Source organism: Sinocyclocheilus grahami, unplaced genomic scaffold (genome assembly GCF_001515645.1).
Source record: "Sinocyclocheilus grahami isolate Dianchi unplaced genomic scaffold, SAMN03320097.WGS_v1.1 scaffold496.1, whole genome shotgun sequence".
NCBI classification, from domain to species: Eukaryota; Metazoa; Chordata; class Actinopteri; order Cypriniformes; family Cyprinidae; genus Sinocyclocheilus; species Sinocyclocheilus grahami.
The window spans coordinates 729,923-743,584 of NW_015505675.1; the positions used below are offsets into that span (position 1 = coordinate 729,923).

Below are 13,662 nucleotides of genomic sequence, written 5' to 3' on the forward strand. Positions count from 1 at the left end.
CTAAAATATAGCTTTTTAAAGAATGTTTTTGCATGCAGAAGAACCATTTGGATTCTCTAAAGAACCTTTCTTAAGAAAAATTTTAGATTTTAATCTAAACCTTTGGTGGAATGGAAAGATTCCATGGATTTTGAAGGTTTTTCATGGAACCATAGATGCCAACAAAGAACCTTTATTTTTAATAGTGACATCAATTAAAAACACATTAAACCATTATACAACAGCCTGTCCATCAGTCATATTCAGTAGGAATTACTTTTATCAAGTATTAAGGTATTTTTAATATGTGCAAATATTACTACTATGTAGCTTCACTGTAATTTGAACATTAAAAAGTCTTTACTTAAAAATCAAGCCTTAAATAAGCACAAGGAATACATTAAAATATTTCACCCTTTATTAATTTTAACACACTAATTAAATCTGAACTCTTTTACACAAATTCAGTTTTTTTAACATGTATTAGTTAAAAGCTTTGTTAGGAGTCCTCTGACAGATGTCCTCCTGTTATAATTACTGCTTCACTGCAGAAAACATCTGAAAGAAACATCTTGAGTTAAAAATGAAAAACCGAGATGAATTGCAAAAGGACCAAATAGACAAAATATAATTCATTGAAAAAAAATTACTTAACTGCCATAACTAGCAGTAACTGCTATATTTATTGTTCTGCTTCTTGTGAAACAGCCTGTTTTGTAGGAGTACTGACATTACAAATGCCAACACTGTCCTTCATGGTGTTCAATAAAATTTATTTTGATTTACATAAATAGATTGTAAATCTGTTAAACTTGGATAATATTGTAGCGTCTTTCTGTTAAACATGTTGTCACTCTTCACAAAACCTTCAAATATTTTTTTTTTTTTGTATTTTTCAGTATGCACAAGTTTAAATACACCTTAGAATATAATATTTTTAATAGATATATATTTTCAAATGCTACCAGTAATCAAAATCAGACTGCTGACTCTCAACAAAGATGACAGCCAAACTAAAACAACATCCTCACAATATTACGACTGGTAAGTTTTAACCAAGGACTGAATTCCTGATTCCTAGCATCACACTTGATTCCCAAAGTGCTCCTAAAACCGACATTATCGTCGCCAAGATTTAATTTCAGCATTCAAGGATGGATTATCACTTATGACCTCATAAAATATGGACTCAAAGTGATTTTTCTGTCTTGAAAATGGACATAAACACTCCCATCTGGCTTTATTCTCTGGCAGGAGGGACACGTGGATGTACAGAAAGAGGCCGGAAGATAATGGAGTCAAAGATCGCTTAGCGGACCCCTTCCTCTATGCTTGAACCAAAGTCCAAACCCCTCTTCACAAGCCCCAGTAAGGTGCCAAATTCCTGCGGTCTCTCTCGTACACATCGGGAATGACCCCGTATGGTGTCTGGATCATTTTCACAGAGTTCCTGCCAAACAGTTTCCTCTCGTACTCAATGAGTTGTCGCCAGAACCCTCCATTAGGACGAATGACGGGTCGGCGGGATTTGACCCAAGCGTGAGCCTCGGCCAAGGAAACTCTGTGGTACTTCATGAGGTAGGCCAAACAGAGCGAGGCTGAGCGACTCACCCCAGCCGCGCAGTGCACCAGCACGACTCCCCGTTTGCGGCCCACGCTGTGGATCTTATCAGCCACACCGTCAAAATAAAGTGAGATTGGAGAATGAGGCATGTCGGCCAGTGGCACTTTCACATACTCCATGTGTGGCCAGTTGAAGTTGGGCAGCTCGATGGTGGCGTTCACCACACAGGTAATCCCTTTGGACAGGAGAAGGCTGCGGTTAGACGCCACATTCCCCCGGCCAAGGAACAGGGAAGGAGTGATCTGGGCGATGCCCCCCAACAGGCTGCTGGTCTCAGGCAGCAGTCGTGGGACAGCCGTGGGCACCACTGAACTGCGGTGGTGGTGTTGGTGATGGTGATCTTGGTGGTGGAAGAACCCCTGACTTCGGGAACCCATAGGGGAGCGGAGGAAGGAGACAGAGAAATAGAAACCTTGAGGTGGCGCCAGGGTGTCTTTTAGTTCTCCTTGGTCATCTCAAAGCGAATGGTGATATCATACAAATCATTGGGTACACCTAAAACAAAACAAGAGTAGGTTTGCTTGGAATAACTAGTCAAACCTCTAGAGCTGGGGTGTCAAACTCAATTCCTGGAGGGCCGGAGCCCTGCAGAGTTTAGATTCAACCCGAATTAAACACACCTGATCCAACTAATCAAGTCCTTCAGGCTTATTTGAAAACTACATGGTATGTGTGTTGGAGCAGGGTTGAAACAAAACTCTGCAGGGCTCCGGCCCTCCAGGAATTGAGTTTGACACCCCTGCTCTAGAGCAAGTGCCTTGCACAGGCAGACAGTGTTTACAGCAGGGGTCTCCAAACCTGTTCCTGGAGAGCTTTCATCCTGCAGGTTTCAGCTCCAACCCCAATCAATCACACCTGAACCAGCTAATCAAGGTGTTTGGGGTTACTTGATAATTACAGACAGGTGTGTTTGAGCAGGGTTGGAACTGAAGTCTGCAGGATGGTAGATATCCAGGAGCAGGGTTGGAGAGCCTTGGTTTACAGCAGAGGTCTCCAAACTTGGTCCTGGAGGGTCGGTGTTCTGCAGAGTTTAGCTCCAACTTGCCTCAACACACCTGCCTGGAAGTTTCTAGTTTGCCTAGTAAGACCTTGATTAGCTGGTTCAGGTGTGTTTAATAATTAGGGTTGGAGCTAAACTGCAGGACCGAGTTTGGAGACCCCTGGTTTACAGCATATGTAGGGTTATGAACCTACAACCTTCTGGTTAGTCCAGGAGCCTTATTTATAGAACACATGTACAATTGGATTTGATACTTGATTCCATGGCTTTCATCCTACACCAAAAATGAGAAACAAATCTGGATTTAAAGGAAAAAAAAACGCATGAAAATATTCTTATGAATATGCCAACTGAAGATCATGTGTACAAACCTTTTGCACTTTTATATATATATACCAGTAAATAAGGGTGTACTAGGCACGGTTGCCTTGTGCTTAGCTCGTGCACGATTCTCCCTCCTCCTCAATATCTAAACTTTGAATCAAATCAACCAACTGCTTCGCAAAATTCACTTTTTCGAAGTGCTAGAAACGCCATGTGCTGGTGACTCCTACTGCAGAACAGTGTAAATACAATGAAAACTCAGTTCAAACATGCTTAAAAACCACCTTTTGTAATACAATTGCAAACGTTTTGCATTAAGTGTAACCTCAAATGCAATTACCAAATCCTCTAATACCAGTAGATATGAAGCATCTGATATGTTATTTTATTCATTTGTAGGGCTTGTTTTGTTTGCTTTATGGAGAGCTTTGTTAATCACGCCAATACCTACAACTCATACTTTTTTTACACAAGTGTCATTAAAAATGTCTACAAATTTATAAAATTGATCAGAGATCAGGAAAAAAACACTGGTTCATGCGTTCACAAAGATTGCCCCTAGCAGCAAACCATTGAATTTTCAAAACAGTTATGCTGTAACGAAGCATCATTTACTAACATCACGTGACTTGATAAGACAGTTTGATAAGCACTCTGAATCACTGGTTCCAAACAAATGATTTGCAAAGTTTTCGAAGCTTCACGAAATAGTGTTTCAAAAGCGTCCATACCTAGCGTTCAGTCAGGATCATTCTACACACATCTTCAGAACTTCACCCACTGTACCATGAAAACAAGTACTGTATATCTGTTTTAAACTGAGGACCTTTTCAGAGTCCAGTGAGGTGCTTTACAAGAGTCGATGGCTGAAGCTTCCTTGTTGATGGTAAAAGACAACATTGGTGTGGCTGAATGCTGCTTTAATGGACTTAATTACTGTATGTACCGAGCAGATGTGCCTCTCTGTCAGACTCTCATCCCTCGAGCTGTGCATTAGAGTGTGGGGGCCACGCGGAGCAAGTGTTTACTGGAGCCTGGAGGACCCTTATTAATCAAACCAAGAACAAGGCTTGAAACCTGTTATAAGCGAATACTCTTGGTCAGACAGAAAGCTATGTATCGCACAGAACAAGAGGGCAGGAAAGAAAAAACATCTTTTTGAAAGTTCGATTTAAAAATAGGATTGTAAAATTTGCTGTGACAGTGACTTAATTTAATTCTTCATTATTCAATTGAATTATGATTTCTTAAAAAAAATGCATGAATTCTGAACTTAAAATTTGGTCATGTTTTGGTTCGGTTTAATGAAATGATTTTGTTTTGCAGACATTTAGTAAAGCAATACGCCCTAAAAAAGATTTTGTTAGGCACAATGGAGAGTGGAGAATCAGTAAACCACAGCTTCAGTGCTTACGGTCTTTATATAAGGTTACTACATATGCTTGGCAATGTTTCATAAAGTAAACACAAAAACAAAAATGTATTAATTTACTGATAAATATTTTTTATCATGTTTACCATGTATCAGAGAGACAGAAAGCATACTTGGCACAGTAATACTTATGTAATGACTTGACAGGTGTGTGTTTATGGAGTATATTACAATGGCTTTGAATACAGCTAGGCCAATCATAATCAAGGACTGGAACTATACATTTTATAACTTTTTTCTGGACTTTGTTTTAAGAACTTATACAATTTTTTTTAAAGAATTTTACTTCAGATACAGTCCATTTCTTTTTATTTTATGAATTCGTTGTTATGAATTAAATAACTGCTAGCTAACCTGGCAGCAAGTCCAAGGTTATCCATTTTTGTTCTTCACCGAGGGAAAAATGTCATTCCCATCACATTATACCAAAATCCTCCTGAAGGTTGAGCCAAGGTCATGATCAGATCTTTATTCAGGGATATGCAATAAATGTTTTAACACAGATGAACATCAGTTTGAAAAACTCATTTTTCAAGATTTCTTGTCAAAAGTGCCCCTAATTGAAGAATACTATATTATAATTGATTCACTTTGTCAGATTGATGCATCACAATGCATGCACTTTTACATACATAATTAAAAGCCTTGCTTAAACTCTACAATGTCCATATTCACATCACACACACTAGTAATGTGTAAAATTACTCCAAAGTGCAAAGTATCCAAAATACTTGGCATGTCTAAGGGGTTTAACTAACAAAAGTTTCATTGTGTTTAAAGTAAAGGAAAAGGTACATTGCTGTAAAAAAAAAAAAAAAAAAAAAAACATAGCTGAAGGTTGTGTTCTGGACACAGTGATGTTCTCAGGTAACACGTTCATTCAGCCGTCAATTTTGGCCCTCAGACACCCCTGTGGATTCCAAGTGTGCTGAAATCGGCTTCCTTCAATTACTGGGGGTCGAGTCGCTGGCACGCATGAAAAACAACTGAATGTAGAGCATCTGTTTTTGTCGCCTACCTTTCATACATTAGCATTTTTTATTGAAGGACAGACGTTATACTTATGGCTTATGTGCTGTTTGCTGTTCCCCATCATGCCTGAGGGCTCTATATCATTCATTCCTCTCAATATAATGCATGGGGCTCTGACCTTTATCAGCATGCCACAAATATCAAACCAATCATGTTAAATAAGAATTACATCTGATGTCTGTGCAAACAGAACCTGTGATTGTAGTTCCTCCACCCTCTGCAGAGCTACAGCTGGCTTGACGCTCTAAAGCAACATGTGGCCGGATCTTCTGTACGTTTCTCCATGTCTATCCCTCTTTCACCATTAATGCATACACAATTTGTATTTTTATTTAGATTAATTAATTAGCAATATTATAATTATTTCCTTGTTATTTTATTTTTCACAATTATTTAATTTTTATATTCTATTTATTTACGAGTTCCACTTACATTGGATTGAGCAAATAGTAAGCATATTTGGCGTGCTGTCCTGAGGGAGGGCTCCGAGCTCGGAATATAGCCCGAACCCAGAGAACTCCCCCAATCCCTAGTATAGGATGAGAATAGTTTAATAGTGAAGAGTTAGGGTGGAGGAGGGATGCCGGAAAACAGAGGTAAGTTGGCTGGCTATATATATATATATATATATATACAGTGGGTACGGAAAGTATTCAGACCCCCTTAAATTTTTCACTCTTTGTTATATTGCAGCCATTTGCTAAAATCATTTAAGTTAATTTTTTTTCCTCATTAATGTACACACAGCACCCCATATTGACAGAAAAACACAGAATTGTTGACATTTATGCAGATTTATTAAAAAAGAAAAACTGAAATAACACATGGTCCTAAGTATTCAGACCCTTTGCTCAGTATTTAGTAGAAACACCCTTTTGATCTAATACAGCCAGGAGTCTTTTTGGGAAAGATGCAACAAGTTCTTCACACCTGGATTTGGGGATCCTCTGCCATTCCCCCTTGCAGATCCTCTCCAGTTCTGTCAGGTTGGATGGTAAACGTTGGTGGACAGCCATTTTTAGGTCTCTCCAGAGATGCTCAATTGGGTTTAAGTCAGGGCCCTGGCTGGGCCATTCAAGAACAGTCACAGAGTTGTTGTGAAGCCACTCCTTCATTATTTTAGCTGTGTGCTTAGGGTCATTGTCTTGTTGGAAGATAAACCTTCGGCCCAGTCTGAGGTCCTGAGCACTCTGAAGAAGGTTTTCGTCCAGGATATCCCTGTACTTGGCCGCATTCATCTTTCCCTCGATTGCAACCAGTCATCCTGTCCCTGCAGCTGAAAAACACCCCAACAGCATGATGCTGCCACCACCATGCTTCACTGTTGGGACAGGTGATGAGCAGTGCCTGGTTTTCTCCACACATACCGCTTAGAATTAAGGCCAAAAAGTTATATCTTGGTCTCATCAGACAAGAGAATCTTATTTCTCACCATCTTGGAGTCCTCCATGCGGGCTTTCATGTGTCGTGCTGTGTGTACATTGAGGAAAAAAAATGAACTTAAATGATTTTAGCAAATGGCTGCAATATAACAAAGAGTGAAAAATTTAAGGGGGTCTGAATACTTTCCGTACCCACTGTATATATATATATATATATATTTATTGTGCTAGTTAAGCCGATTAACTGAACAAGTAACACCTGTGCCGAACTGGTTGATTATCTGATCGTGCTCCTCCCGAACCTTGTTAATAAAACATAATTTATTTATTAGTAGTATTATTTTAATAGTTTTTAATTGTTATTGGTTTATAATTTTAATATTTTTTAAATAATGAACTGCATTAAATTAACACATTAAATTGACAGCCCTATCATATTCCTGCAATGTGTAAAGATTTGGCACACATTGGCAAAAGGACCATCAATTTATGGCAGTATTCTTGTGCTCAGTAGTTTGCTACTGTGTTTGCATTAATAAAACTCATCTGCCCCAGTTCATGCTGGCTGTCTCCCTGCCTTCCTCTAGTCTACATCAATGACAGCCTGCCTGCCACTCTCATGGGACTCTGATCGCAAGAACATCTACAGTCTCTAACATCCTTTCAAACAGGGCACACAATCTCCCTCTCTGGCTGTCGCTCATTTTTTCACACTGAAATTACGGAGTTTGGATGCCATGTGTGGTGCCCCACAAACTCTTCTTCACAGCTTGTGAGCTTGTTAACACAAAAGGGCAGTCAGTGTCATTGTGACTGTTTTTGGGTAAAAATTAATTACTCACCCTCATGTCTTTCAAACCCGTAAAACCTTCGTTCCTCTTTGGAACACAAATTCAGATATTTTTGATGAAATCCGAGAGCTTTCTGACCCTGCATAGACATAGATGTTAAAGGCCCAGTAAGGTAGTAAGGATATAAAATAAATATAGTCCATGTGACATCAGTGGATCAACCTTAATTTTATGAAGCTATAATGACTTTATTCATCAATTTCTTGTCTTCCATGTCAGTCTTCGACGTGCGTTCACGAGAGTGCCATGCATGCATATGGTGCTGCTGACACAGGAGCCGGAACTCGAATGTGCTGCACCTTGTTTGCAAGCAGAAGAATGCACACGCATGTGTTGTGGTACTGTCGTGAACGCACATCGAAGACTGACACGGAGGAGAAGAAATTGTTGAATAAAGCCATTATTTTTTTGTGCACAAAAAGTATTCTCGTAGCTTAAAAAAATTAAGGTTGAACCACGGATGTCACATGGGCTATTTTAAGGATGTCCTTACTACCTTTCTGGGCCTTGAACGTGGTAATTCTGTTGCCGTCTATGCAGGGTCAGAAAGCTCTAGGATTTCATCAAAAATATCTTAATTTGTGTTCTGAAGATGAGCGAAGGTCTTATGGGATTGGAACGACATGAGGGTGAGTAATTAATAACAGAATGATCATTTTTTGGGTGATTCCATTTAAAGAGATAGCTCGATCAAAAAATTTTATTCTGCTATTTACGCACCCTGATGTTGTTCCAAAATTCTCTCTTTCTTCTGTGGAACATAAAAGAGGATATTTTGAAAAATGTCTAAATTTTTTTCTGGATTGAGCCCTTACGAAAAGCTGAGATGACCAGACACCTGAGAAGATGCCAACCCCTCCGAGGACCTCAGATGACACCAACCCTGAACCAACATAGAAAACTACCAAAATGTCCTATAAGTTTGATCACAACATATAATCATTGCACCTTGACAGTCAGATGTTACTCCTAAATGTAATTTAGAAACTTTCATTTTCTGTGAAGCTGCTTTGCAACGATTTGTATGGTGAAAAGCGCAACACAAACGTGAATTGAATTTTCTGTTTATACAACTGAAGTTAATAGTAAGCAGAACTACTGTAATGGGTTCCAACATTCTTCAGTATACCATCTTTAGTGTTCCACAGAGGATTGTAAGTCATACAGGTTTGGAACAACATTAGGGTGAGTAAATGATAACAGAATTTTTATTTGTAGGTGATCTAACCCTTTAAGAACTACAGTGGATGGGAAGATTTTTGTGTACAACAGGTTAAAATATTCATTTCTGGTGCCGTGACCCGGTGACTACTGTAGGTGTTCGAGGAATAAAGGCTTGATATATAAGAGCAAAGATGAACTTCAGCAACACAAAGTGCTGATAGAGTCAAAGGCCTCACTGCTGACTATCACAGCTATTTATACAAGTGAGTGAGTGGAGAAGTGGGAAGAGAAGAAAGAGAGAGGAAAAGAAGGAACATCAGAGGCCTGATCTTTTTTTGCTGTGTGCATTGCTTCTAAACATATAACATATATCTGTAGGAATATAAACATTTTGTCATCTACATAGTTTCACGTCATTCCAAATCCATGACTAGAGTTCTTCTTTATAATGCAACAGAAATTTTGAATAACTATGCAAAAAAAAAAGTAAAAAAAAAAGAAGAAAAGAAAAACAAGCTACATAAGTGGTCCATACACTCTGCAGTGGTTCTCAAAACTGATTTTCATTGCTGCATTTTCATATTTGCTGCATCATATTCAGATGTACAGGGGGAAAAAAGCCATAAATTATCTTCTTTCGGGTTCCATGGTGGAAAATTATCCAGGTTTGGTATGACATGTAAATCATGACAGAGTTGCAACTATTCCTTTAAGCCAAATGTGTGCTTCTAGTATTTTTTTTTTAGCAAAACACACTGGATAAGTGTCTATAAAAATGCACACACAAACACACACACAAAAACATCGCCCTGTATATTACAAATAAATTAGAAGCAACAACTCAATCTTAAATGAATGTCTTCTCGATTTGGGAGAATTCTGCTACAAACAGTACTTCATTTTCTCCACCTGTGGAGTGGCGTGAATATATTCTTGGCATGACAGTAACGGGCTGCTGTGTCAACCTCATACACACACATCACTCAGTGCGTGTCTGTGGATCTGTCAACACCAGTGCACATCACAGATTCAGTGCTGCAGGTCTCGGATGCCGTGTGTAGAAATTCTCCCAGAGTCTGATTCCACCTCCGCAAGCATTATTGGGAACGAGAGACACCTGCTGAGAAACTCGAGCCCCAAAATGGCAGCCCTTCTTCCACACCAAATGTGGAAAACAGGAAACTAAACCTTAGCCTTGTTTACTCTAACAGCTTACTCTTGTCAGTAGCCTAATGAAACAATGCGTGCTCATTCAACAAGTGGCTGCAACCTAAAGCATTAGTGACATTTCAAATGCAAACATTTTAAAGATTACATTTTAATTTACTACAGATAAAATCTAGATTATCCATCGAATAGCCCCATCAGCCCGGTTCCTCCTAAAACAATGGGTTTTCTAGGGGAACCATGGAAAACGCAAAACTGCACTCAATTCATTTTTACATTCTGTGCATTCCTAATTATTTTATGGTTGCCCAAATATAATTTAAGTGGTTGACAAATGTGCGCTTTACAACGGCAGCAGGGTGGTTGATGGCATAAAAACCGAATTACAAAATTACTGAAATTAATGTTAATTTTACACAAATTCCACAATAGGCTATATACATATTTAAACAGTTTTTCAAATAGCCTATTCAAAAAACACTTGGACTGTTTCGTGAATGAATCGATTCATTTAAAAGATCCAATGCAAAGATTGGTTACAGCTTATAGGGATTTGAAATTGTAAAATATTTAGTTTACACCTTACAAGGATTTGAAGATGTAAAATATTTTTGGACATATAAACTTGCCTATCTGGTTTATCCTACGTGGGTTAATGTTTGTGAGAAGTCTTAGAAACCTGTAGGCTACTGAGATGTCAAAGGTAGCCTATTCATTTAATACAAGTTTCTGGAGTGCAAATGTGTTAGCGTGAACAACATGGTTGATGGAAAACATTCATTAAAGAAAGCTGTCTGAACCTAAGCGATGATAATAGTGGTTAAGTCAACACTGAGGGGAAAGGAACAGATTGATGCCGTGACTGAGTGTAGATCGTATTTTATTGCATTGAGCGCCTCATGTCTGCTCAGTCACGCACATCAAACTGTTCCATCAATGGCATCAATGGCATAAATCCAAAAAGCCATTTGAATGCGAAATAATGCCGAATGTCTACAACTGATTCCAATGGTGAACCTGTTGGCTGTCTAATGTGCAACAAAAGAAGTACGTTGTTCAAACTCTAGTGACGGAAAATCATTGAAGCATCATTGAGAAACACCGCGGAAAATTACAACTATTCCGCTCCACGCACGCGAACTGTTAGTTCACTTTGTGAGCGTTATTGTAACGAGCATTTTCTTTTTCTTTTCAATTTCAACCTGAATACGCACAACATAAGCAATTATATCTGACAAACACACTAAATGCGTTACATTTACGAAATGTAAAGACATAAAACACCACAAAAGCTGCGTATTTAGTACACTGTTGCGTAGACTGTTTAATAAGATTACTCATGTTCCCCTGACCCAAAGAACAGACTTAACTTACCTCACACACAAAATATTGTCCTCTGAAATTATACACGGGTTACACATTCAGCTGAAGGCAGAATTGATCTCTATCAAAGCGCAAACAAGCTGCTACTTCGGGAATATTCCGTAAAATTTAACAACTCCACGCGCTTCCCGTGATGGAGGTGAGCGCGCGCGAGTATCTATGGTGCATGACAACAGGAAATGTTCTATTGGGAAAACATACGCTTATAGAGCACAGAAGCGCCTCCCCCGTCCAACACTACAACCAGCCAGTCCTCACTTCACGATCCACACTCAGCTACAAATATGACAAGACATTCTCAGCAACAAACATCATGTGCAAATGAACATGACGCCACTGTATAAACTTAAAGAGCACCAGGCGCATATCATATTTATGAGGGTGATGCAAATAAACAGGTTCTCTGACTGGAATTTAAAATATAATCCCTATATTCTACTAATTTAGTAATTACTGCTGGATTATTCATTAATGTTTTATTTACAGTTGCCAGTAGCCTAGTTTGTCAGATAAACAACAAAGCAAGGAATCAACTTTCTTCTTAAAGGGGTGATTTTTGAGATACTTTCAGAATGATTTCTTTCCAGCTGATAAACAATAAAAACATCAGCCAATCAGAATCCTGCTCAATAATTTAAAGCGGTAGATGACAAAACTGCAGCACTTGCTTAAAATAAACAAAATGTCATTGTCCGTTGGTGTGGAAGCTATCGTTCTTAAGGTCCTTATACACCGAGTTCAAAATTTTTGTATGCGTTTTTTTGTATTAGTCATCCTTGCACACTGAGTCCGATGCGTATTAATTAATCCATTGCGAAAAATTCGCAAAACAATACACTATGGAGTCTTCAAGCAGTGAGGATGGTTTTGTTGTTCCCTCTCTTCTTAAAAAGAGAAAAAGAAAGAGGAAATATTGGGTCCATCCAATCCTGAGATTGCGTAGAGAGAGTTCCATCTCCTTATCAAGGAGCAGGAATTATACTGTGGGATTATCCAGAGCGATTCAAAGTTTAGGCTACTTTGAAACTTGTCAGATGCCATTCTGGATTTTGGCATTCATTTGTACAGTGGCTCTGTACACCTCTCAATATGCTTGCTATGGATGTGAAAAACACATAAATTGAACCTGACCCAAATTTTTTTATGATGGACGAATGTTTCGGAGGCCGTGTGTAAACGTGATTGACACAACCTGAGGTCATATTCATTTGTTAACATGCAAAAAACTTCGGACGAGAATTTCGGACTCAGTGTGCAAGGACCTGTAGTGTGAACTGGCCTTTACTGAGAACGCTGGAAAAGAGCAGCCTGGACATTCTGCTTAACATCTCATTCTGTGTTCTATGGAAGAAATAAAGTCATACCGACTTGGAATGACATCAGGGTGAGTAAATGATGACTGAAGTTTCATTTTTAAATGAATTATTCCTATTTCTCTGCCCACCCATCGAATGAATGGACGAATTTATCCTTGACTACATAAATAGATTATGAAATGAAACACAAGGGCTCAAAGAGTGAGGCTGAAGCTAATTCCGACCAGCAAGATCATTTTAATTCATTTTCATCTGTTGATTCATGTCTGGAAATGCAACACTTTACAACTGTATCATTAACACTTAAGCCAGAACATATTGGCATGAGCAGTTTCTGGAATGCCACATCTCAAACACAAACATCATGCTTATCGAGGTCAAAACACTAGAATCAACAGCAGGAAATTTAATTTTAAGCTTCAGTCTCAGATGCTTTGCCATCGCAGTGCTGCCAGCATTTGAGGCACAGAACTCAAACCCTTTATTTGAGATATCTCACCTCAGAGGCAAACACAGAGCTGTACTGTTTGGATTTCCAGCATAACTATAGTGGCGTCAGAGGCAGGAACCGTCTGAAAAGAGAGAGGACAAAGACTGGAAAGGTAAGTGGCACACCTGATACTCTCTGCAGGGGAGAGAGAGCTCAAGCCCAGGGGAGGGTCACTGCTTTTCTGTTGCACTAAACAATACAGACAGCGAGACTGCTGGTAAAAACAACAACAACAACAACAACAAACACCTGCTTGTGTAAAGGATGATGCAGGATACTGTAATTTCTCCTGATTTCTTTTAAAGAACACATGAAAGTAAAATGAAAGGTTTGTGGCTAAATTAATGTCTATTAGGTTTAAGATCACTTATATGCTAGTGTACTACTAAAAGTTAACAAACATTTCGCAAATATACACTAATGCTCAAAAGTTATGGTTAAGTAATTTTTTTAAATAAGATAATATATCTTTAACAAAACATTAAATTGACCAAAAGTGACAGTAAAGACATTCTATT

General features: G+C 38.7%; 1 protein-coding gene across 4 annotated transcripts; it reads right to left on the reverse strand.

Annotated features, from left to right (window-relative positions):
- Positions 1 to 366: 366 nt before the first annotated feature.
- Positions 367 to 13,207, reverse strand: LOC107554288 (dual specificity protein phosphatase 14-like). 4 transcript variants are annotated; one of them, XR_001605047.1, is made up of 3 exons: positions 11,330 to 11,580; positions 1,153 to 2,098; positions 367 to 537 (listed from the first exon to the last, which is right to left on the reverse strand). XR_001605047.1 is itself a non-coding variant. In XM_016236769.1 (2 exons), the coding sequence occupies exon 2, from the start codon at positions 1,978 to 1,980 to the stop codon at positions 1,336 to 1,338; it is 645 nt and encodes a 214-aa protein (XP_016092255.1). In that variant the 5' UTR covers positions 1,981 to 2,098; positions 13,154 to 13,207; the 3' UTR covers positions 367 to 1,335. The 4 variants fall into 4 exon arrangements, 3 of the variants coding, with proteins under 3 accessions (XP_016092255.1, XP_016092253.1, XP_016092254.1); XM_016236769.1 differs by lacking the exon at positions 11,330 to 11,580 and adding an exon at positions 13,154 to 13,207 and having other exon boundaries at positions 367 to 2,098; XM_016236767.1 differs by having other exon boundaries at positions 367 to 2,098.
- Between the last annotated feature and the right edge of the window lie 455 nt (positions 13,208 to 13,662).

Coding starts and splice junctions, on each gene's coding strand:
- LOC107554288 (XM_016236769.1), bottom strand. CDS start 1,980: ATGGGTTCCCGAAGTCAGGGGTTCTTCCACCACCAAGATCACCATCAC.